At 43.8% G+C, this 23,098-nt stretch overlaps 1 protein-coding gene and 1 pseudogene across 1 annotated transcript in view; both read right to left on the bottom strand.

Annotated features, from left to right (window-relative positions):
- Positions 1-12,150: 12,150 nt before the first annotated feature.
- LOC110142749 (small ribosomal subunit protein bS18m pseudogene) lies at positions 12,151-12,608 on the bottom strand (annotated as a pseudogene).
- Positions 12,609-18,580: 5,972 nt separating this feature from the next.
- Positions 18,581-23,098, bottom strand: part of LOC110135301 (galectin-9-like) — a 92,222-nt gene continuing 87,704 nt past the window's right edge. The window contains exons 7-8 of the mRNA XM_070478461.1: positions 18,794-18,936; positions 18,581-18,610 (exon numbers count right to left, since the gene is read on the bottom strand). Of these exons, the coding sequence (XP_070334562.1) occupies positions 18,581-18,610; positions 18,794-18,936 (173 nt within the window). The remainder of the gene's footprint in view (positions 18,611-18,793; positions 18,937-23,098) is intronic.

The following is a 23,098-nucleotide window of genomic DNA, read 5'->3' as shown; positions in this document are numbered from 1 at the left end:
TCTCTCTTGAATCTGGGCTTTAGAATGGGGAGCAGAGAGGTCTCAGACATAATACAAGATTTCAAGTGGCATGAAGGTGGGTGCAATGTATTGAATAAACTCTTTTTAATGGGCAACAGCACCTTGTTAAAGGAAGTGATTGACTGAAACAGAGACTCAGGATCAGCTGGGTAAGGATGCAGGGTGGGGAGGAAAGACACAATAACAATAGACTTACGTGATGTCAAGTGGCTCCCATCGTGTGCTGGAGACAGGGCCCTAGGGTCCAGCCTGGACAGGCAGCTGACATCCTACAGGCACTGACGGGGAGCCAGTGTCCCAGGTCCAATTATGGGTCTGCACCTCTCTCTTCTTGCACTTACCTGGGTGCCCCAGAATTTGCAAAGACTGACTTCTTTGAGATGTTCCTATAGACTGAGCCCACTTGCCTCCTCTATCCACCCTCCATCCCCAGTAGATTCCTGGATCAACCAGAATTCAAAAGGATTTAAGAGGCAGAAGACACAGCTGGAGCAAAAAGAGGAAAAGAAGGACACATTTTTTGCAATCCTCTTCAACGCCAGGGAAGCAGGGACCATTTCCTCATTGACTGGGATACATAGCAACTGGAACTCATTCACTGCAGATTGGAGTGTAAAACACAACAGTGTTGAAGACATGTTGGTGGGTCATAATAAAGTCAAACCTCTACCTCTCCTGTGTCCTGGCTCTTCTGCTCCTAGATATTTACCCAAGAGAGATGAGAACATATGCACATGTGCATAACAGCTTCACTCATCATAACCTTGCACTGGAAGCACACAACTGTTTACAAGTTGGAGAAAGGAAAAATGAACGGTAATATACCTACAATGTACTACCCCTCTGCAATAAAAAGGGACTGAAGACACAGGCAAGGTCATCAATGAGCCTCACAGTTGAGCACATGAGCCAGACACAGCTGAGCACAGGCTGGGAGCATTTTGATTACATAAAATCCAACGACTGATCAGAAAAGTGATTACTCATTGTGGGGGCCAACTAGGAGAGACCTGAAGGAGTTATCTGGGTGCTGAAAATGTCTGGAGCTTGGTCCAGATGGTGGTGACACAGCTGTTTACAACATAAAATCTCATCCAGTAGCCCAGCTCTGAGAATGTTAAATGGTGAGGCTGTGACGGGGAATGCAGTGCATGTGCCTGATCCTAAGGGCGTGGCATTAAGCTTCTCTTTGCTAAAGCATCCTTTTCAAACACACATCTTGAATAAACACATCTCCAGCTGGAGACAGCTTCAATGCAAGGCGCCAGGCCAGCCCAGTCCATGAAGTTCTGGTTTCTAGAAAACCTTGGAGAACCTAGATAATCATGTGAGAGAACCTGAATTTCTCTTCCCGCCCCCTGGCTCCTGCCTAAGCACCCCACCCTTCAATTCAGCTCAGTTCAGTTCAGTCACTCAGTCCGACTTTTTGCAACCCCACGGACTGCAGCTGGACAGGCTTCCCTGTCCATCACCAACTCCTGGAGCTTGCTCAAACTCTTGTCCATTGACTCAGTGATGCCATCCAACCATCTCATCCTCTGTCATCCCCTTCTCCTCTTGCCTTCAATTTAGGACTGATTTCCTTTAGGATTGACTGGTTTGATCTCCTTGCAGTCCAAGGGACTCTCAAGAGTCTTCTCCAACACCACAGTTCAGAAGCAGCAATTCTTCAGTGCTCAGTTTTCTTTGTAGTCCAACTCTTACATCCATACGTGACTACTGGAAAAACCATAGCTTTGACTATGCAGACCTTTGTCAGCAAAGTAATGTCTCTGCTTTTAAATATGCTGTCTAGGTTTGTCCTAGCTTTTCTTCCAAGGAGCAAGCATCTTTTAATTTCATGGCTGCAGTCACCATCTGCAGTGATTTGGGAGCTCAAGAAAAGAAAATCTGTCACTGTCATTGTTTCCCCCTCTATTTTCCATGAAGTGATGGGACCAGATGTGATGATCTTCGTTTTCTGAATGTTGAGTTTTAAGCCAACTTTTTCACTCTCCTCTTTCACGTTCATCAAGAGGCTCTTTAGTTCCTCTTCACTTCCTGCCTTAAGATTGGTGTTATCTGCATATTTGAGGTTACTGATATTCGGTTATTATCTGGGGTCCAAGGAGCCCCACCCTTGGGTCCCAATAAAGGCAGAACTCCAGGTCCGTGCTCTCTCCGTCTCCCCTCCACTGGCCATCATCGCTGTTGGCCCTCAGGGCCTGGAAGGAACCAGCCTTGAGCCCCCTGATGATCATTGCTAATCTGTGTCGCGCAACCATAAGAAGAACTCCAAGGTCCTGTCCAGCCACAACTTTGCCTCCAGCTGGGGAAATGCCTTTGGGCACTCCCACCAGTGGTACCGGCCCCTGTGAGGGCCCCAGGTATTCCTGAACGGTTAGCATCACTGTACATAGGCTGAGACAGACATCAACAAACAGTATGAAGATTCCTCTGAAAGCTAAACATAGAATTCCCGTATGATCCCAAAACTCCACTTCTGGGTATATACCCTGAAAAACTGAAAGCAGGGACTTGAAGAGATATATGTACACCCGTGTTCATGGTATTATTTATAGCAGCCAAGAGATAGAAGCAACCCAAATGTCTATCATGGATGACTAGATAAGCAAAATGTGGTCTGTACATACAATGAGATATCATTCAGCCTTGAAAAGGAAGGAAATTCTGGGAATTATTTGCTGGGCAAGTGGTTAGGACTCTGCGCATTTACTGCCAAGGGCCTGAGTTTAATCCTTGGTCAGGAGACTAAGATCTCACACTATGTGCAGTACAGCCAGAAAAAAAAGAAATTAAAAGGGGGAAGGGAATTATGACACAACATGGATGTTTGGGGAAGGAAGAAAATTTCCTGTACCTGACTAGCTTCTTCTGGCTGGTCTAAGAAATGAATTGACATGAGACAGATTAACAGGAGAAGAATCCAACAAGGGTTTAATAACACATATACAAGGGAGAGATGCAGGAGAACTAACCTAACAAAATAGTCAAAGCCCTCACCTTAAATGCCACTTTCAGCTAAAGACACAAGAGGATGTTGAGGGTAATGTTTTGGGACTTCGGTGAGGAGGAAGGCTATGCACAGAAAAACAAATGTTTGGTAAATAAGTGCTTGCTGGGCACAGAGTTGACTCCAATCTCGAGGCCCTTCCAGGTTCCCCCACCACACTTCGCTCATGTTCTTCCATAAATATCACTGGTCATGGCTCTATTTCTGGAACAGGCCCTTTATCTACATTCTTTCTGGCATTGAGTGGTAGGAGGAGAAGGGGATAACAGAGGATGAGAGAGTCGGATGGCATCACCAACTCAATGGACATGAGTTTGAGCAAGCTCTTGGAGGTGGTGAAGGACAGGGAAGTCTGGCATGCTGCGATCCTTGAGGTCACAAAGAGTCGGACACAACTGAGTGACTAAACAACAGCAAGAAAACTTCAGGTCTTCCATTTCTGAAAAAGAATCAGCCTGGGGACTTCCCTGGTTTTCCCGTGGCTAAGGCTGTGTGTTTCTGAGCTTCCACTGCAGGGTCAAGGGTTTGAGTCCTGGTCAGGGGAACTAAGATCCTGCTTGCCCAGAGGCCAAAAAAAAAAAAAAAAAAAAAAAATCAGTTTAAACGAATCCTCATGGCAAAGCAAAAGCACATATTTTAGGGGGTGACAAACTTTGCTCCCCTACATCTCTCTAAAGGTTTCCCAAGTGGCTCAGTGTAAAGAATCTGCCTGCCAAACAGGGCACTCAGGTTCCATCTCTGGGTCAGGAAGATCACCTGAAGACCTGGACGTGTTCCAGGATTCTTGCCTGGGAATCCCAGGGACAGGGGAGCCTGGCGGGCTACAGTCCATGGGGTCCCAAGAGTCGAACGCCATTAGTAATTAAATAACAACACTCTCTAAGCCTCAGTATTTGCTCTTCTGTGAGAAGCAGCTAATCACAGGCCTTATTCTATATGACTGCTGTGAGCACTGAATGAGCTAAAGCTTCTAAGGCACTTAATTGATGCCTGACAGAAAGCAAGTACCCCATATATTCTGTCTTTGCCCTCCAGTATCTGATCTGCAAGGCCCTGAGAAAATTCAGAGAGGAGGTTGCCCTTGGGCTGGGTTGTGAAGGGTTGGAGGTGTCCTTTCCTTGGATGGGAGGGTTAGGGGTAAGGAGTAGAAGAACTTGTATCCCCAAGGGATGCAGCACCCTCAGTGTCACGAGCTGGTTACATTTCCTCCTTTGGGGAAGAATCTGTGTCTTATCGGCAGCTATTTCTGCTTTCAGGCTTTGTGTGACTCCCTTGGGACCAAGCAGCCTTACTTCCCAATTTCCTTTAAACAACTTATTATAGGCATTTTTTTTTTTTAAAGAAACCCTGTGTCATGACCATGGATGAAAAACATTACTACTTCCATAAATAAAAACCACTGGGGGCCAAAATGGGTGACAATGGTCATGTGAATTGGGTGGATGGCAGGGCACCATATTCAAGCCAAAGCTGTTGACAAATACCCTAAACATCACAAAAATCTGGGAAAATACTATTTTTATTAATTAATATCTTGGCACTATAAGACTTTCTTTTTTTGGCCTCACACTCTGGTTCTTCATGTGATAAAGATTGGACATGTTCTCTACAGAGAAAGTAGAGAGATCATTCTGTCTTTCCCGTGATCTGCTTTTCTCCATTGCACATGTACTTTGGGTCACAGGCAACATGGGACACATTCCTTCATGATACCTCTCAGGCCCTACATCTTTGTACTGGACCCAGGTGAGTTGAGACTCCCTTGGACTACAAGGAGAAACCAGTCAATCCTAAAGGAAATAAGTCCTCAATATTCATTGGAAGGACTGATGCTGAAGCTGAAATTCCAATACTTTGGCCACCTGATGCAAAGAACTGACTCATTGGAAAAGACCCTGATGCTGGGAAAGGTTGAAGGCAGATGAAGGGGATGACAGAGGAAAAGATGGTTGGATGGCATCACCAACTTGATGGACATGAGTTTGAGCAAGCTCCAGGAGTTGGTGACAGGCAGAGAAGCCTGGCGTGCTGCAGTCCATGGGGTCGCAAAGAGTTGGACACGACTGAGTGACTGAACTGACTGAACTGAACATGTGAGTTGGAATAATGGGCAGGAGTGTTCTGGAAGCCACTCCTAAGCTGGGGAAAGTGGATTGTTCATGGAATAATTATACTTGCACCTCTGTAGACCTTAGATTTTAGTGCTCTTAATTGTCTTTGAGGTTTTGTCTTATACCTGCAAACTAGACTGGATCCTGAATTCTAGTTTCTTCAAACATCTGGCTACGACTCAACAAAGTAATGTTCCCAACTGTCTTCTACCATCTGCTTGGAATCACCAAAAGCAAACACTGCCCTTTAATCTCCTTGGAAGGAACTGTACCAGGTCCTCTCAGCTGCCCAGATGGCAGTCAAACTTTTGAACCTTGGGTACCCATCTCACAAGTGAAGATGACCCCACCTGCCACCTGCTCCTGACAAGTGCTGGAAACCTCCGAATCAAATGGATGAGGAAGAACAGTAGCTGACATTCAGGTAGGCTGCCTTTGGTGGGGATAATGGATTAAGACTTCATATTTTAAATAAACATGAAACCCTTTCTCCTTCTCCTTTCCTTTCTTCTGTATTGATCTGGAAAGATAATGCCCTATCTGTATTCCCCAATCCATTGCTAAAGAAGGTAATTTTTCAATTGAAATTATCATCAAAGTTTCCAATCTATCCATCACTATCTAGATCAGATTTACCTCCACTCACTAAGAGCTCATTTACATTCAGTAAAGTCAATCTACTAATACTGGGTTATGATGAAGGACAGTGTAGCATTTACTGGAGGCACCAACAAGGAATCCAGGTAGCTATTGCTTAAAGCACACAAACTCCCTGATGCCTTTCAGGGAAAGGGTTTTAAACCCAGGGTGAGGGAGAGGGTTGTGGGATGTGTGATTAGCTCATGGATGTCTTCAGACTGGTGGGTTGTGAGGTAAACAGGAATCACCATCATCAAGCTTCCAGGTTCTATGTCCTTGTGGGCAGCATGCACTTAACTCCTTCCACGTGGTTGGGGTTTCTATATATGCAAAACAGCACAAAGGATTTGGCTCAGAATATTATCTATAGCCCTTGAGGAGGAACTAAAGGTCCTTGACTGTGTTTAATGGCTAAACTATTATCATTTTGTCTTGCTTGATTGTTTTCCTTTGCTTCTGCATTTTCTCACTTTGCTGATTAAACTTTTTCCTTGAAACTTAGAAAAGCCTAAGAGGCTAAAGTTTTACCACCAGACATGGAAGTGGGGTGGGGTTGTCCCAGGAAACCTCCTTGGGTCTTGTTCTGTTACAAATGTCACAGGATTAAACATATACCTCATGAGCATTGAATATCACACCAAGGGTGAACAAAGCTGTGCAGACTGTAGATCAGCAGCTGAGAGTGATGCTAATACATTAAATTCTGATTACATCTCTTGGTTAGGCTGAGAGTTTGCTCAGAAGTGGGGAATCAGTCAATTCAGTTCAGTTCAGTTGCTCAGTTGTGTCCGATTCTTTGTGACCCCATGGACTGCAGCACAACAGGGCTCCCTATCCATCACCAACTCCCAGAGCTTACTCAAACTCATGTCCATTGAGCTGGTGATGCCATCCAACCGTCTCATCTTCTGTCATCCCCTTCTTCTCCCTCCTTCAATCTTTCCTAGCATCAGGGTCTTTTCAAATGAGTCAGCTCTTCGCATCAGGTGGCCAAAGTATTGGAATTTCAGCTTCAACATCAGTACTTCCAATGAACACTCAGGACTGATCTCCTTTAGGATGGACTGATTGGATCTCTTTGCAGTCCAAGGGACTCTCAAGAGTCTTCTCCAATACCACAGTTCAAAAGCATCAATTCTTCAGCACTCAGCTTTCTTTATAGTCCAACTCTCACATCCATACATGACTATTGGAAATACCATAGCCTTGACTAGATGGATCTTTGTTGGCAAAGTAATGTCTCTGCTTTTTAATATGCCGTCTAAGTTGGTCCTAGATTTTCTTCTAAGGAGTAAGCGTCTTTTAATTTCATGGCTACAGTCACCATCTGCAGTGATTTTAGAGCCCAAGAAAATAAAGTCTGTCACTGTTTCCATTGTTTCCCCATCTTTTTCCCATGAAGTGATGGGACCAGATGGCATGATCCTTCGTTTTCTGAATGTTGAGCTTTAAGCCAACTTTTTCACTTTCCACTTTCACTTTCATCAAGAGGCTGTTTAGTTCTTCACTTTCTGCCATAAGGGTGGTGTCATCTGCATATCTGAGGTTATTGATATTTCTCCCAGCAATCTTGATTCCAGCTTGTGCTTCATCCAGCCCAGCATTTCTCATGCTGTACTCTGCATATAAGTTAAATAAGCAGGGTGACAATATACAGCCTTGACATACTCCTTTTCCTATTTGGAACCAGTCTGTTTGTTCCATATCCAGTTCTAACTGTTGATTCTTGACCTGCATACAGATTTCTCAAGAGGCAGGTCAGGTGGTCTGGTATGCCCATCTCTTTCAGAATTTTCCACAGCTTATTGTGATCCACACAGTCAAAGGCTTTGGCTTAGTCAATAAAGCAGAAACAGATGTTTTTCTGAAACTCTCTTGCTTTTTCAATGATCCAGAGGATGTTGGCAATTTGATCTCTGGTTCCTCTGCCTTTTCTAAAACCAGCTTGAACATCTGGAAATTCATAGTTCACATATTGTTGAGGCCTGGCTTGGAGAATTTTGAGCATTACTTTACTAGTGTGTGAGATGAGTGCAATTATGTGGTAGTTTGAATGTTCTTTGGCATTGCCTTTCTTAGGGACTGGAATGAAGACTGACATTTTCCAGTCCTGTGGCCACTGCTGAGTTTTCCAAATTTTCTGGCATATTGGGAGCAGCACTTTCACATCATCTTTTAGGATTTGAAATAGCTCAACTAGAATTCCATCACCTCCACTAGCTTTGTTCATAGTGAGTCTTCTTAAGGCCCACTTGACTTCACATTCCAGGATGTCTGGCTCTAGGTGAGTGATCACACCATCGTGATTAACTGGGTCATGAAGATGTTTTTTGTACAGTTCTTCTGTGTACTCTTGCCACCTCTTCTTAATATCTTCTGCTTCTGTCAAGTCCATACCATTTCTGTCCTTTATTACCCCGTGGACTGTAGCCCCTGATTTCTGTCCTTTATCGAGGCCCTCTTTGCATGAAATGTTCCCTTGGTATCTCTAATTTTCTTGAGGATATCACTTGTCTTTCCCATTCTATTGTTTTCCTCTCTTTCTTTGTGCTGATCACCGAGGAAGGCTTTCTTATCACTCCTCGCTATTCTTTGGAACTCTGCATTCAAATGGGAATGTCTTTCCTTTTCTCCTTTGCTTTTTGCTTCTCTTCTTGTCACAGCTATTTGTAAGGCCTCCTCAGACAGCCATTTTGCTTTTTTGCATTTCTTTTTCTTGGGGATGGTCTTGATCCCTGTCTCCTGTACAATGTCATGAACCTCCGTCCTTAGTTCATCAGGCTCTCTGTCTATCAGATCTAGTCCCTTAAATCTATTTCTTACTTTCACTGTATAATCATAAAGGATTTGATTTAGCAGTATATGCATGGGATTTTTAGAAGGAGGTCACCATTATTTTCATTACCTCCACCATAGTTAGGCCCTAGGTAAGTAGCAGGGAGGGAATACAGTCCACCCAACAACAGAAAATTGGATTAAAGATTTACTGAGCATGGCCCTGCCCATCAGAACAAAACCCATTTTCTTCCTCAGTCAGTCTCTCCCATCTGGAAGCTTCCATAAGCCTCTTACCCTTCTCTGTCAGAGGGCAGACAGACTGAAAACCACAATCACAGAAAACTAACCAATCTAATCACATGGACCACAGCCATGTCTAACTCAATGAAACTACAAGCCATGTGTCTAGGGCCACCCAAGATGGATGGGTCATGGTGGAGAGTTCTGACAAAATGTGATCCGTTGGAGAAGGGAATGGCAAGCCACCTAAGTATTCTTGCCTTGAGAAACCCATGAACAGTATGAAAAGGCAAAAGGATAGGACACTGAAAGATGAACTCCCCGGATCGGTAGGTGACCAATATGCTACTAGAGATCAGTGGAGAAATAACTCCAGAAAGAATGAAGAGACAGAGCCAAAGCAGAAACAACACCCAGCTGTAGGTGTGACTGGTGATGGAAACAAGGTCTGATGCTGTAAAGAGCAACTTTGCATAGGAACCTGGAATGTTAGGTCCATGAACTGAGGCAAATTGGAAGTGGTCAAACAGGAGATGGTGAGAGTGAACATTTTGGGAATCAGCGAACTAAAATGGACTGGAATGGGTGAATTTAACTCAATGACCATTATATCTACTACTGTGGGCAAGAATCCCTCAGAAGAAATGGAGTAGCCATCATAGTCAACAAAAGAGTCCGAAATGCAGTACTTAGATGCAGTCTCACAAACGGCAGCATGCTCTCTATTCATTTCCAAGGCAATCCATTCAATGGCATGGTAATCCAAGTCTATGCCCCAACCAGTAATGCTGAAGAAGCTGAAGTTGAACAGCTCTATGAAGACCTACAAGACCTTCTAGAAATAACACCCAAAAAAGATGTCCTTTTCATTATAGGGGACTGGAATGCAAAAGTAGGAAGTCAAGAAACACCTGGAGTAACAGGCAAATTTGGCCTTGGAGTACAGAATGAAGCAGGGCAAAGGTTAATAGAGTTTTACCAAGAGAACGCACTGGTCATAGCAAACACCCTCTTCCAACAACACAAGAGAAGACTCTACACATGGACATCACCAGATGGTCAACACTGAATTCAGATTGATTATATTCTTTGCAGCCAAAGATGGAGAAGCTGATACAGTCAGCAAAACAAGACCGGGAGCTGACTGTGGCTCAGATCATGAACTCCTTATTGCCAAATTCAGACTTAAATTGAAGAAAGTAGGGAAAACCACTAGACCATTCAGGTATGACCTAAATCAAATCCCTTACAAAGTGGGGAATAGTGAAAGAGAAAACCATAGGCTCAAAATGGTGTCACTTTTGCTAAAGCCCATGATAGCAAACCTAGGTTAACATCAGACCTAACAATAGCTTTGATCTTCCCCAGGAATGTAGGCTTAATCAGCCAGCCTAGAAATTCTGACCAGCACCCAGGAGGAAACCTTTATCCTGGGCCCTCTCCATATTCAGGAGGAAGAAGCAATCTGCCTGACCTTTTTTTCCCCTAAATGGTGGTGAAATGCACATGACATAAAACTGATTATCTAAGTATGTTTAACTGTGCAGTTTAATGGCACAGAGTCAACTCCCATAGCTGTGGAACCAACACCACCACCAGGCAGCTCCAGAACTCTTTCATCTTGCAAACTGCTCCTGACCTCCTGACCTTTTTGAACTGTAGATATTCAAAAATTTGAAAACACTGGGAGGGTCAGATAGACTCAGGTGGGGCCCAGAGAGGCTATTCTGTGCCTCCTGACATGTATCGCCTCACTGAACTCACACAAAGACCCATGGGACAGCAGAGACCATGCTCCTTCCACAGGTAAGGAAACTGAGACTGGGAGAGGTGAAGTCACTTGTCTAAGATCCCCCCAGCTGGTGAGAATGGCAGAGCTGGGGATTTGAGCTGGATTCAGTTTGATTCCCAAGCCCGGGTTCTTTCTACAACCACACGGCCTCCTAAGGAGAGTGGGGATAGAAAGAGAGACAAGCGGTCAAGGAGTCCAGGAGACTGAGCGGGTGTCCCAGATAGAGACAGCGACACAAGGACAGGACAGGGGAGCTAGAGGCGTATCCCCGAGTCACCTGGGTAGGAGACTGGTTGACATCTCTGGGTTCATGCAGCAGACCCTGGACACAAAGAATGGGACCCCAAACCCAGCCCCAGGGACAGGTATCGGGTGGGCAGACGGACCTGGAAACTTCTGCAGACATGGCACCTCTGATGTAGATGGTGTTGACTTCATTGAAGGGCACGCGGTGTTTGTACTGGGTTAACAGGTCCCCATACAGCATCACCTATCGAGATGTGAGCACATGTCAGGAAGGGTCCCCAGCCAGGTGGGAGGACACCTGAGTCTCTGAGACGCCTGCTACAAGAACTTTAAACCTGAGTCTAGTTTTCATGTTTATTCCCTGTAGGTCCAGGCATCAGCCTTCAGAGCTGTGCCAGTTACAGGAACATGCTTGGGACCCAAAGGGCATCCAAACACAATCTCTATGTGGATTTAGTTCTTGACTTTTTAATTCTTCTGGTTGTTGGTTTATCACAGTAGGTTTATCTTTCTAGTCCTGGCTAACTTGGGGTATTACTGAAATACGCATACTGAAATATACCAAGAAATGTTGGTGGGGAGCAGAGGAGAGGTGAGATCACATTGCATGATGAGGGGGTGGGGACGTTCATGTTCACACAGAGAAGCACAGACACAGATAGACATTCTCCCCTCCATCTCCCTAAGCCAGAAACAGTGTTCTGCTTGCAAAAGCAATGTGCAAGGTCCTGTAAGGCTAAGCCATTAATAACACCAGCATAAAGGCAGCAACAAGGTAACAGAAAAAGTAATGTTCCCAGGGACCTGGAGGGGAAGAAGGGCTACACAGAGGAATGGAAATAACTTGAACTCTGAACACCCAGGAGGCCAAAAAGTACCACGGTGACTTATCTAGTGCTTATTTCTGGGGTAAAAGTAATTGGTGTGCCTGTAGATGCAGGTGAAGGTGTGTCAGGAGACTGCAGTCTTATAAGGAAATAGTTCTCTGTACAAAGATATTTCTCACCTGACTAGTTAAAGGCTGTTCACTGGGTCTGATTGGGCTGAGGGACAGGTAGTTGAAGCAAAGAGAGGACAGTTCCAATTCACCTTGAACTCCAAGCTTTCAGCCTGGAAGCAGAGCTCAAACTTACTCCCTCTTCTGGAAGGACATCTCACAAATCCTCTCCTCATTACCCTATTTTCCTTCCTGCCTCGTGTTGCAGATCACATAGCTGCTGAGGTAATCTTCAAACCGAGGGTTGAAGTAGAAGGCAATGTTGTCCCCAGAGTTGGTTTTTTTGTTTTGTTTTTTTTAATTGCAAAATACGTTTATTGGTAATAACTTTATATAATTTACTCCCTATATTTGATGTTACAAACTTTGGGGTCTTTGAGATAGGCAGGATCCTTGTATGTAACTGGCATAAACTCCAATATTTGAGCTCTCTTAATTGCTTTTGTGATTTCTTTTTGTTTCTTCCCACAAAGACCTGTTATGTGCCTTCCATAAATGCATCCAGTAAATGGAGAAATAAACTGGGATAAAAGCTGTACATTCTTATAATCTACACGTTTTTCACACAAGATACATTTTTTTCAGAGGCTCCTTATAAGGATTTTCCATTGGAATAGGCAGGTCCTCACTGCTGGTTACCTGCTTATATTGTGAACAACTTCTCCACAGCACTGCACGAGTCCTGGGATTGGTGAGGCAGACAAAAGCCGCTGGGAAACGCATAAACTTCCTCTTCCCTAGCCCATTGCAGAGAGCTACCAGAGCAGCCATGGTTCCTTCCCGAGTTGGTTTTAAGGTCCACAGCAAACTTATGGGAGCGGGAAATCAGACAGTACATCACCCAAGAGTGGCACTTCATAGACATTCTACCTGTAGATCCTGTTTTTTGTTTCTTTTTTTTGTGGATTGACTTGCAAGATTTTAGCTTCTCCACCGGGGATCGAATCCTTGCACTCTGCAGTGCAAGCGTAGAATCCTGACCACTGGGCTTCAAGGAAGCTTTGAGAGCCCTTTGCTTTCTCGCCTAAGAGGCTGAGGCCTTTAAGGTCTTTCCAGCAAACACCTTAAAACTGAAAGAGATCAAATTACAACTTTGATGACAAGTTTAATTATGTCCAGGTCACCTCAAATGAGGTTTCTGAAGTAGAGGAGGGTGGGTGTAGTAAACAGAACAAATTGATGTTTCTGTAACTCTGGGTCATCTTGTACGAAGTTCAGCCCCAGAACTCTGCCTCTGGGCTGGCCTGCTTCCCTCCCTAACCGTGAGCCTCCATCTCTCCCTGTCTCTGAAGAGTCTGGTTAACGGTGCCCTGGATGCTATTGCAGGTCGCAGGGGTCTTGGCAGGGCCAGCCCTTCCCATCCCGTGAGCCATGTGCGGGTACTCAGAGGATGCTGGGGGGACCATCCTGAGCTGACAGCATTGTGGTTCACCCAGCAGTGAGGCCGAGAGACAACAATTTCCAGTGCCTATTTCCGCCTGAGGGAAGAACAGTCCTAGCGATGCTGACCCTGTGTCCATCCTGGAGAACCCTACTATCATCCCTGTGAAGGACAGAGGCTGCGGGGAGAAGACGGTGGTCCGTGGGTGTTTTGCTGAAAGTTTTCACTTTCATCTCAGGTTCAAAGGATTTGTTAACAAAATAAGCCACTCATTATATACAAATAAATAATACCAATATTTTTAGAGAAGTATCTAGCTTAGTTTCAATTTACTAACATTAAAAGAAAAGAGAAATAGAAACACCAGAAGATACATCACCCAATTGGGCTTTGACATCCAGACTCAAACAGCCCTGGCAAGTCCTGTGATACAGCACATCTGGAGTCCCAGCTGGGAAAAGGTCCCAGGCAGCAAGTCCACACCATGGGTGAGAGTTCAAAGGTTGCAGTTTGGGGTTCCCACTTACAATCCCAGGACACAAACTGATATCATCAGCAATCTGTGAGCAAACTGCAGCTCTGGTTTCATGTTAATACTGTTGCTTTACCTTATGAAACTCAGAATATTGTTAAGCCTGGGGCTTGGTTGACCTGGGCTCCTCCAAGGGCTCAACAGTTTCAAGATTTGTCCACTGTCTTATCTATGGTGCCACAGGTCTTGCACTCAGAGCAAGCAGTCAGGGCTCTCACAGGGCAGTGTCCAGACAGCTTAGGAGCAAGGTCAGAGGCCTGTTCTGCTTTGTCTCTGAAGCCTGAACAAGACTACTTATATAATTTGCCTAATTCTGGGCCTGCCTCCTTCTCCCCATCCCCTTCAGCATGGGGCTGGGCATGGGGTACCAGGCTAGGGGCCAAGGGCAGCTGTGACAGAAGGAGGCTCAGCTCCACGGACCTTCCGGGCCTGGAGTGAGGAAGTTACACAGATATTCTGAGGTTGAGAGAAGGAGCTCCTCAGGCTCTGAGAGGATGTGACAGGGTCAGATTGGTGTGGGGAATGGGCTATGCACAGGCCTGTACCATAATTAACAGGGCTTCTTTGAAAAATAAGAATGACTTTCTCATCACCCGTAGGTGAAGGGCTGGGAGCAGTAGAAAGTACAGCGTGGAAAGACATCTGGAAAACAAGGTGTTGAAGGACTGATGTGACTGATGGGACACCATTCATGACTGTTCCCTTAACCAGAGCCTTGAGGGAGTTGCTGAGAAAGGGCGTCACTAGCCAAAGGCTAAACAAAGTCATGAAAGGCCTGAAGGTTTGACACTGAGGACTGTGCATTGTGTATCTTTATCCCCGATCTGAGATTGTAAAGAACAGATATCTCTAGAGCACAAACAAGGAAGTAGATGTTAACAATAAAAGGCATGCTAGGAGTAGGATCTGGGCTTTTGCCTGCGAATGGCATCAGCCCCGACCCCCACTTTATTTCTGAGTCTTCTTTTTCCTTATTCTTCTGTGGCACTGCTCCCTCAGGTCAGTTCATTGTTGGGCTGGTCCTGACATTTGGCACCTGAACAGGGTCCTGAGGGAGCAAGTAGCTTTTGAGGCTTTTTTTGACAGTGCCAGAAGATGTGGGGAATTCCAGCCGAGAGATCAGAGGACAGTGGAAGCACTTGGTGAGTACACGCCCATGGATTTGTCAATCAAGGACACAATGGGGCAATCACCTTCTAAGCATGCTGACTATATTGTGCTTCTAAAAACCTTTACTACGTAGCTCTGGAGTGAAAGTGAAAGAAGAGAACTTTTCGGAAATTATTTCAGGCAATTCATAAGCACTGTTACTGGTTGGATCCAGAAAAAGGGACTTTGCGTCTTAATGAGTGGAAAGAAGTGATGCATTGTTTGCATAGAGCCTATCAGTCTGAGGAATGCATTCCTGTAAGTGTGTGGTCTCTGTGTAAACTTATTTATATTCCTTTGGCTCCTTTACAATCTGAACGGTCTGACTCTTGTGATTCAGAAACTGATACTCCTGCTCCTCCTGTATTTCAGGAGTCACCTGTCTGGCTGCCTCATATTTATGAAAATCTGGATAAAGGGAAATATAATCCTTTGGAAAGGGAGAGAGGCTCAATTTTTGAGTCCTAAATCTCACGTTAAACTGGACACCATCCTGAAGCTTTCCCTTTATCACTAGTCTCACAGCCTTCAGCTCCTTGGTCAGAGCCCCTATAGTTCAGGAACCTCCTTCACTAGATCCCAATACACCATGGGGTGATGGGACATTTAGAGCTGTGGTCACAATACCAAAGACGTCTGCACCTACTCTCTCATTTTTTCAGCAAGCTGTACAAGCAGCGAGGCGGGAAGGTGACCTTGATGCTTTGGTTTTGCCTGTCATCATGACTGAGGTGCCCTTTAATGTTCAACTTCCACAAGGCAGAGTACAATTTGAACATACTCCTCTCTCTCTTTCAAAACTGTTAAGGAGATTAAACAGGCATGTACACAATATGGAACTACATCTCCTTACACCACAGGTCTTATTCAGGAGTTGGCTCAGTCTGAATGACTCATTCCATATGATTGGAAAATGATTGCTAGAACTTGCTTATCCACTTCAGAATTTTTACAATTCTGAACATGGTGGCAAGATGAAGCCTCTCAACAGGCTCAAAGAAATGCAGCTGCTAATCGTCCTCTTAATATTACTGTGGAGCAATTAATGGGGTCAGGGGCATATCAAGGGAGTCAGAGACAACTACAGTTTGATGATCAACTTACAAGTCAAATTAGATTTATTTGTCTTAGGGCATGGGAAAAGGTTAGCTACCCAGGACAGCCTCATCCTTATTTTGTTAATGTAAAACAATCTAATGGAGAAACTTATACTGATTTTATCACCCGATTAAAACAAAATCTGGTGAGAACTATTGCTCAAACTGAATTAAGGGATATGTTATTACCGATGCTTGCCTACGATAATGCGAATTCAGAATGTCAAAAGGTTTTACAGTCTCTCAAAGCACAAGGAAAACCTTTGGAAGATTATATTAAGGTTTGTCCTGATATTGGATCAGAACCCTATAAGATGCAATTGTAGGATCAAGCCTTTACGGGCTTGAAACAACAAGTGAATCAGCAGGTTATATATTTTAGTTGTGGTAAGAGAGGACATGTGCGGAAAAATTGCAAGACTAATAAAAATACACTTAATAAGCCTACTCCCTTGGAAGGAAAGTTATGACCAACCTAGACAGCATATTAAAAGCAGAGACATTACTTTGTCAACAAAGGTCTGTCCAGTCAAGGCTTTGGTTTTTCCAGTGGTCATGCATGGATGTGAGAGTTGGACTATAAAGAAAGCTGAGTGCCAAAGAATTGATGCTTTTGAAATGTGGTATTGGAGAAGACTCTTGAGAGTTCCTTGGGCTGCAAGGAGATCCAACCAGTCCATCCTAAAGGAACTCAGTCCTGGGGGGTTCATTGGAAGGACTGACGCTGTAGCTGAAACTCCGATATTTTGGCCACCTGATGCAAAGAGCTGACTCAGTTGAAAAGACCCTGATGTTGAAGACTGAAGGTGGGAGGAGAAGAGGATGACAGAGGATGAGATGGTTGGATGGCATCACCAACTCAATGCACATGGGTTTGAGTAAACTCTGGGAGTTGGTGATGGACAGGGAGGCCTGGTGTGCTGTGGGTCATGGGGTCGCAAAGACTGAACTGAACTGAACTGAAGCCTACTCCCACAAATGAAAAGATACCTGGATTATGCCCTTGCTGTAATAAAGGCAATCATTGGGCTAATCAGTGTAGATCTAAATTTCATAAAAATGGATCCCCTTTGTTGGGAAACTGGAAGAAGGGCCCCACTCAGGGCCCATAAGACAATATGAGCTCTCAACAAACCTGGAATGCTACTCCTTTTGTGTGCCCAGCCAGCAAACAGCAACCACATCCAGCCCTTTGAAACCATAAACCTGGGTTGCCAACCTCCTTCCTGCAACATCCAGGAGAGCAGCATTAGATATCCCCACCATTGATAATTTACTTCTTACGCCAGCTATGGGAATTTATAAAATCCCTACTGAAATTAAAGGTTCAATACCTAAAGGAAGTGTGGGATTATTATTAGGATGCAGTAGTTTAACAAGTAAGAGAGTTCTAGTCCTAATGGGGATTATAGATGAAGATTATGAGGGCAAAATTTCTCTTACGATGAAAACAGAGTATCCTTACCAAATAATAAAAGGATCACATTGCTCAATTGTTATTATTAACTTATATCACTGCTAGTAAATCTCATGTTAAAAGAACTGGAGGATTTGTACAGGAAAACAGGTATATTGGCAAACTTTTGTATCTGATTCTAGACCCACATTATCTGTATATATTAATAATAAGCAATTTTCAGGACTTGCAGATACTGGAGCTGATGTTTCTAAAATATCTAAAAAGCATTGGCCAATTTCTTGGCCTTTAACAGATGTTCCTATTATGTTAACTGGAATTGTAACTATGAAAAATATTCAAAAAAGTGCCAATATTTTGACTTGTTCAGGTCCTGAACAACAACCTGCAACTTTACAACCTTTAATTGCAGATATCCTATTAATTTATGGGGACAAGATCTACTGATGCAATAGGGAGCTTATATAACAATTCCTACTATGTCTTCTCAAGCTAAACAAATTAAGAAAAACATGGGATACAATCCTGTTCAAAATACACAAGCTTGAGGGAGGGAACTAAGACGGCAGAGGAATAGGATGGGAAGACCACTTTCCCCCCACAGATTCATCGAAAGGTCATTTGAACGCTGAGCAAACTCCACAAAAGAACTTCTGATCACTAACAGAGGGCTTCAGACACCCAGAAAAGCAGCCCATTATTTTCTAAAGGAGGTAGGACAAAATATAAAAGATAAAAAGAGAGACAATAGAGTTAGGGACGGAGATTCGTCCCAGGAAGGAAATCTTAAAAGTTTCCAAACATCAGGAAACCCTCTCACTGGCGGGTCTGGGGGAAGTTTTCGAATCTTGGAGGGCAACCTAACTGGGAGGGAAAATAAATAAAACCCACAGATTACATGCCTAAAAACAACTCCCAGCAGAAAAGTACCCCAGACGCTCGCATCCGCCACCAGCAAGTGGGGGCTGAACAGAGAAGAGTGGGCGGCATCACTTAGGGTAAGGACCAGGCCTGAATGTCCAGAGGGCAATCAGAGGGAGCTAACGCGAGATAGCAACTTAAACTGTGGGATAGCAAGAGAGAGAGAATTAACCTGGGAAAAGCCCTAAATTTAGGCACTACCCGCCCGTTCCCAGAACGAAGGACTGAGCGAATACCATAGAAGAGCTAGCCAGCGGCTGACCGGCCCAGCCCCCGCTGGAGGCAAGAGGCAGGGGGGAGGGGAAAGGGGCAAACTCGTCCCCAGAGACGGCATCCCCTACCAAACGGCAAACAGGCTCCCAGCTTCTAGCCAAAGACTTCCTGAGATTCTGGATGGTTGACATCCCCCGGGAGGCTCGCAGCCAGAAATCAGCTTCCCAAAAGGGACAAAAGGCGCACCCGACCAGCGCGCAGAAACTGAGGCTGGGGCCGCAGAGGGGATACGGCGCGCTGCACCTGGAGAGAGCGCGCTCCACAAGCTCCTGGCTGCCTGAGCTGCTCGGCGGGGAAGGCACAAAACGCAGGCCCAACCGAGTCTGCGTCTTTGTGGAAAACCCGAAAACCTGAACCTGAGGGGCTTAGGCCTGGGAAGGGCACGCAACTCAGGACCCGCTCCCTGGAGAGCAGCATGGAGCCTGAGCAGTGTAGACGGTGAAAGCACACACGCCGCGAGCGGGGGCAAACCCGGTGTGGCCGGAGCACTGCGAGTGCTCCCCACACAGGCCAGTGACATTTGTCTGCAGCGCCCCTCCCTCGCCGCAGCACGACTGAACAAGCGAGCCTAAACCACAGACCACCTCCACCCGCCTGTGTCAGGGCGGAAATTAGACACTGAAGAGACCGGCAAACAGAAGCCAAATAAACAAAGGGAACCGCTTCAGAAGTGACCAGTGCAACAGATTAAAATCCCTGTAGTTAACACCGACTACACTGGAAGGGGCCTATAGATATCGAGATGTGTAAGTTGGAACAAGGAGCTATCTGAAACTGAACCAAACCCACACTGCCCGCAACAGCTCCAAAGAAATTCCTAGATATATTTTTACTATTATTATTTTTTTAATTAAATTTTTTTTCTCTTTATTTTTTTTTAAAGTCCTCTATTACTCCTTAATTTTCATTTTTATAACCAACTATAACCTGGTCCAAAAAAAAAAAAAAAAAAAAAGGACCCTATTTTTAAAGCTAACTCTCTATTTATTTCTTAAATTTTTTGTGTTTTTGTGGTTTTTTAATATTGTATTTTTAAGAGTCTAACCTCTACCCTAGATTTTTAATCTTTGTTTTTCAGTATTTGATATCAATTTTGGACATTTAAGAATCCAACCTTCAGTACCCATTTTTACTCAAAAGTGTGATCACTGGTTTGATCACTCTCTCCCCCTTTTGACTCTCCTTTTTCTCCCCCAGATCACCTCTATTTCCTCCCTCCCCCTCTCTTCTCAATCCAATTCTGTGAATCTCTGTGGGTGTTCTGGGCTGCGAAGAACACTTAGAGAACAGAGTACAACCTAGATTTCTCTCTCTTCTCTTGAATCCCCCTTTTTCTCCTCCTGCTCACCTCTATCTCCTTCCTCCCTCTCCTCTTCTTCATGTAACTCTGTGAACCTCTCTGGGTGTCCCTCACTGTGGAGAATCCTTTCACCATTAACCTAGAAGTTTTATTATCAGTGCTGTATGGATGGAGAAGTCTTGAGGCTACTGGAAGAATAAGACTGAAATCCAGAGGCAAGAGGCTTAAGCCCCAAACCTGAGAACACCAGAGAACTCCTGACTCCAGGGAACATTAATTAATAAGAGATCATCCAAAAGCCTCCATACCTACACTGAAACCAACCACCACCCAAGAGCCAATAAGTTCCAGAGCAAGACATACCACGCAAATTCTCCAGCAACGCAGGGACATAGCCCTGAGCGACAATATACAGGCTGCCCAAAGTCACACCAAACCCATAGACCCATCTCAAAACTCACTATTGGACATTCCATTGCACTCCAGAGAGAAGAAATCCAGCTCCACCCACCAGAACACCGACACAAGCTTCCCTAACCAGCAAACCTTGACAAGCCAAACATCCAGCCCCACCCACTGGGAGAAACCTCCACAATAAAAAGGAACCACAGACTACCAGAATACAGAAAGGCCACCCCAAACACAGCAATCTAAATAAGATGAAAAGGCAGAGAAATACCCAGAAGGTAAAGGAACATGAAAAATGCCCACCAAGTCAAACAAAAGAGACGATAGGGAATCTACCTGAAAAATAATTTAGAATAATGATAATAAAATGATCCAAAATCTTGAAAAAAAAAATAGAGTTACAGATAAATAACCTGGAGACAAGGATTGAGAGGATGCAAGAAATGTTTAACAAGAGCCTAGAAGAAATAAAAAAGAGTCAATTAAAAATGAATAATGCAATAAATGAGATTAAAAACTCTCTGGAGGGAACCAACAGTAGAATAACAGAGGCAGAAGATAGGATAAGTGAGTTAGAAGATAAAATGGTGGAAATAAATGAATCAGAGAGGAAAAAAGAAAAAAGAATTAAAAGAAATGAGGACAACCTCAGGGACCTCTGGGACAATGGGAAACGCCCCAACATTCAAATCATAGGAGTCCCAGAAGAAGAAGACAAAAAGAAAGGCCATGAGAAGATACTCGAGGAGATAATAGCTGAAAACTTCCCCAAAATGGGGAAAGAAATAGTGACACAAGTCCAAGAAACCCAGAGAGTCCCAAACAGGATAAACCCAAGGTGAAACACCCCAAGAACATGTTAGTCAAGTTAACAAAGATCAAACACAAAGAACAAATATTAAAAGCAGCAAGGGAGAAACAACAAATAACACACAAGGGGATTCCCATAAGGATAACAGCTGATCTTTCAATAGAAACTCTTCAGGCCAGAAGGGAATGGCAGGATATACTTAAAGTAATAAAAGAGAACAACCTGCAACCCAGATTACTGTACCCAGCAAGGATCTCATTCAGATATGAAGGAGAATTCAAAAGCTTTACAGACAAGCAAAAGTTGAGAGAATTCAGCACCACCAAACCAGCTCTTCAACAAAAGCTAAAGGATCTTATCTAGACAGGAAACACAGAAAGGTTGCATGAACGTGAACCCAAAACAACAAAGCAAATGGCAACGGGACCATTCTTATCAATAATTACCTTAAATGTAAATGGATTGAATGCCCCAACCAAAAAACAAAGACTGGCTGAATGGATACAAAAGTGAGACCCCTATATATGCTGTCTACAAGAGACCCACCTCAAAGCAAGGGACACATACAGACTGAAAGTGAAGGGCTGGAAAAAATATTTCACACAAACGGAGACCAAAAGAAAGCAGGAGTCGCAATACTTATATCAGATAAAATAGACTTCAAAATAAAGGCTGTGAAAAGAGACAAAGAAGGACACTACATAATGATCAAAGGATCAATCCAAGAAGATATAACAATTATAAATATATATGCACCCAACATAGGAGCACCGTAATATGTAGGGCAAATGCTAACAAGAATGAAGGGGGAATTTAACAATAATACAGTAATAGTGGGAGACTTTAATTCCCCACTCACACCTATGGACAGATCAGCTAAACAGAAAATTAACAAGGAAACACAAACTTTAAATGACACAATGGTCCAGCCAGACCTAATTGATATCTATAGGACATTTCACTCCAAAACAATCAATTTCAACTTTTTCTCAAGTGCACACGGAAACTTCTCCAGAATAGATCACATCCTAGGCCATAAATCTAGCCTTGGTAAATTCAAAAAAATTGAAATCACTCCAGTCATCTTTTCTGACCACAATGTGGTAAGATTAGATCTAAATTACAGGGGAAAAAAACTATTAAAAATTCCAACATATGGAGGCTAAATAACACGCTTCTGAATAACCAACAAATCATAGAAGAAATTAAAAAAGAAACCAAAATATGCATAGAAATGAATGAAAATGAAAACATAACAACCCAAAACCTATGGGACACTGTAAAAGCAGTGCTAAGGGGAAGGTTCATAGCAATACAGGCTTACCTCAAGAAACAAGAAAAAAGTCAAATAAATAACCTAACTCTACACCTAAAGCAACTAGAGAAGGAAGAAATGAAGAACCCCAGGGTTAGTAGAAGGAAAGAAATCTTAAAAATTAGGGCAGAAATAAATGCAACAGAAACTAAAGAGACCATAGCAAAAATCAGCAAAGCTAAAGGCTGGTTTTTTGAAAAGGTAAATAAAATTGACAAACCGTTAGCCAGACTCATCAAGAGACAAAGGGAGAAGAAACAAATCAACAAAATTAGAAATGAAAATGGAGAGATCACAACAGACAACTCTGAAATACAAAGGATCATAAAAGACTACTACCAGCAGCTCTATGCCAATAAAATGGACAACTTGGAAGAAATGGACAAGTTCTTAGAAAAGTATAACTTTCCAAAACTGAACCAGGAAGAAATAGAAATCTTAACAGACCCATCACAAGCATGGAAATTGAAACCATAATCAGAAGTCTTCCAGCAAACAAGAGCCCAGGACCAGATGGCTTCACAGCTGACTTCTACCAAAAATTTAGAAAAGAGCTAACACATATCTTACTCAAACTCTTCCAGAAAATTGAAGAAGGCAAACTTCCAAACTCATTCTCTGAGGCCACCATCACCCTAATACCGAAACCAGACAAAG

This window comes from Odocoileus virginianus, chromosome 17 (genome assembly GCF_023699985.2).
Source record: "Odocoileus virginianus isolate 20LAN1187 ecotype Illinois chromosome 17, Ovbor_1.2, whole genome shotgun sequence".
Lineage (NCBI taxonomy): Eukaryota > Metazoa > Chordata > Mammalia > Artiodactyla > Cervidae > Odocoileus > Odocoileus virginianus.
This window is presented reverse-complemented; position numbering and strand designations above follow the sequence as displayed.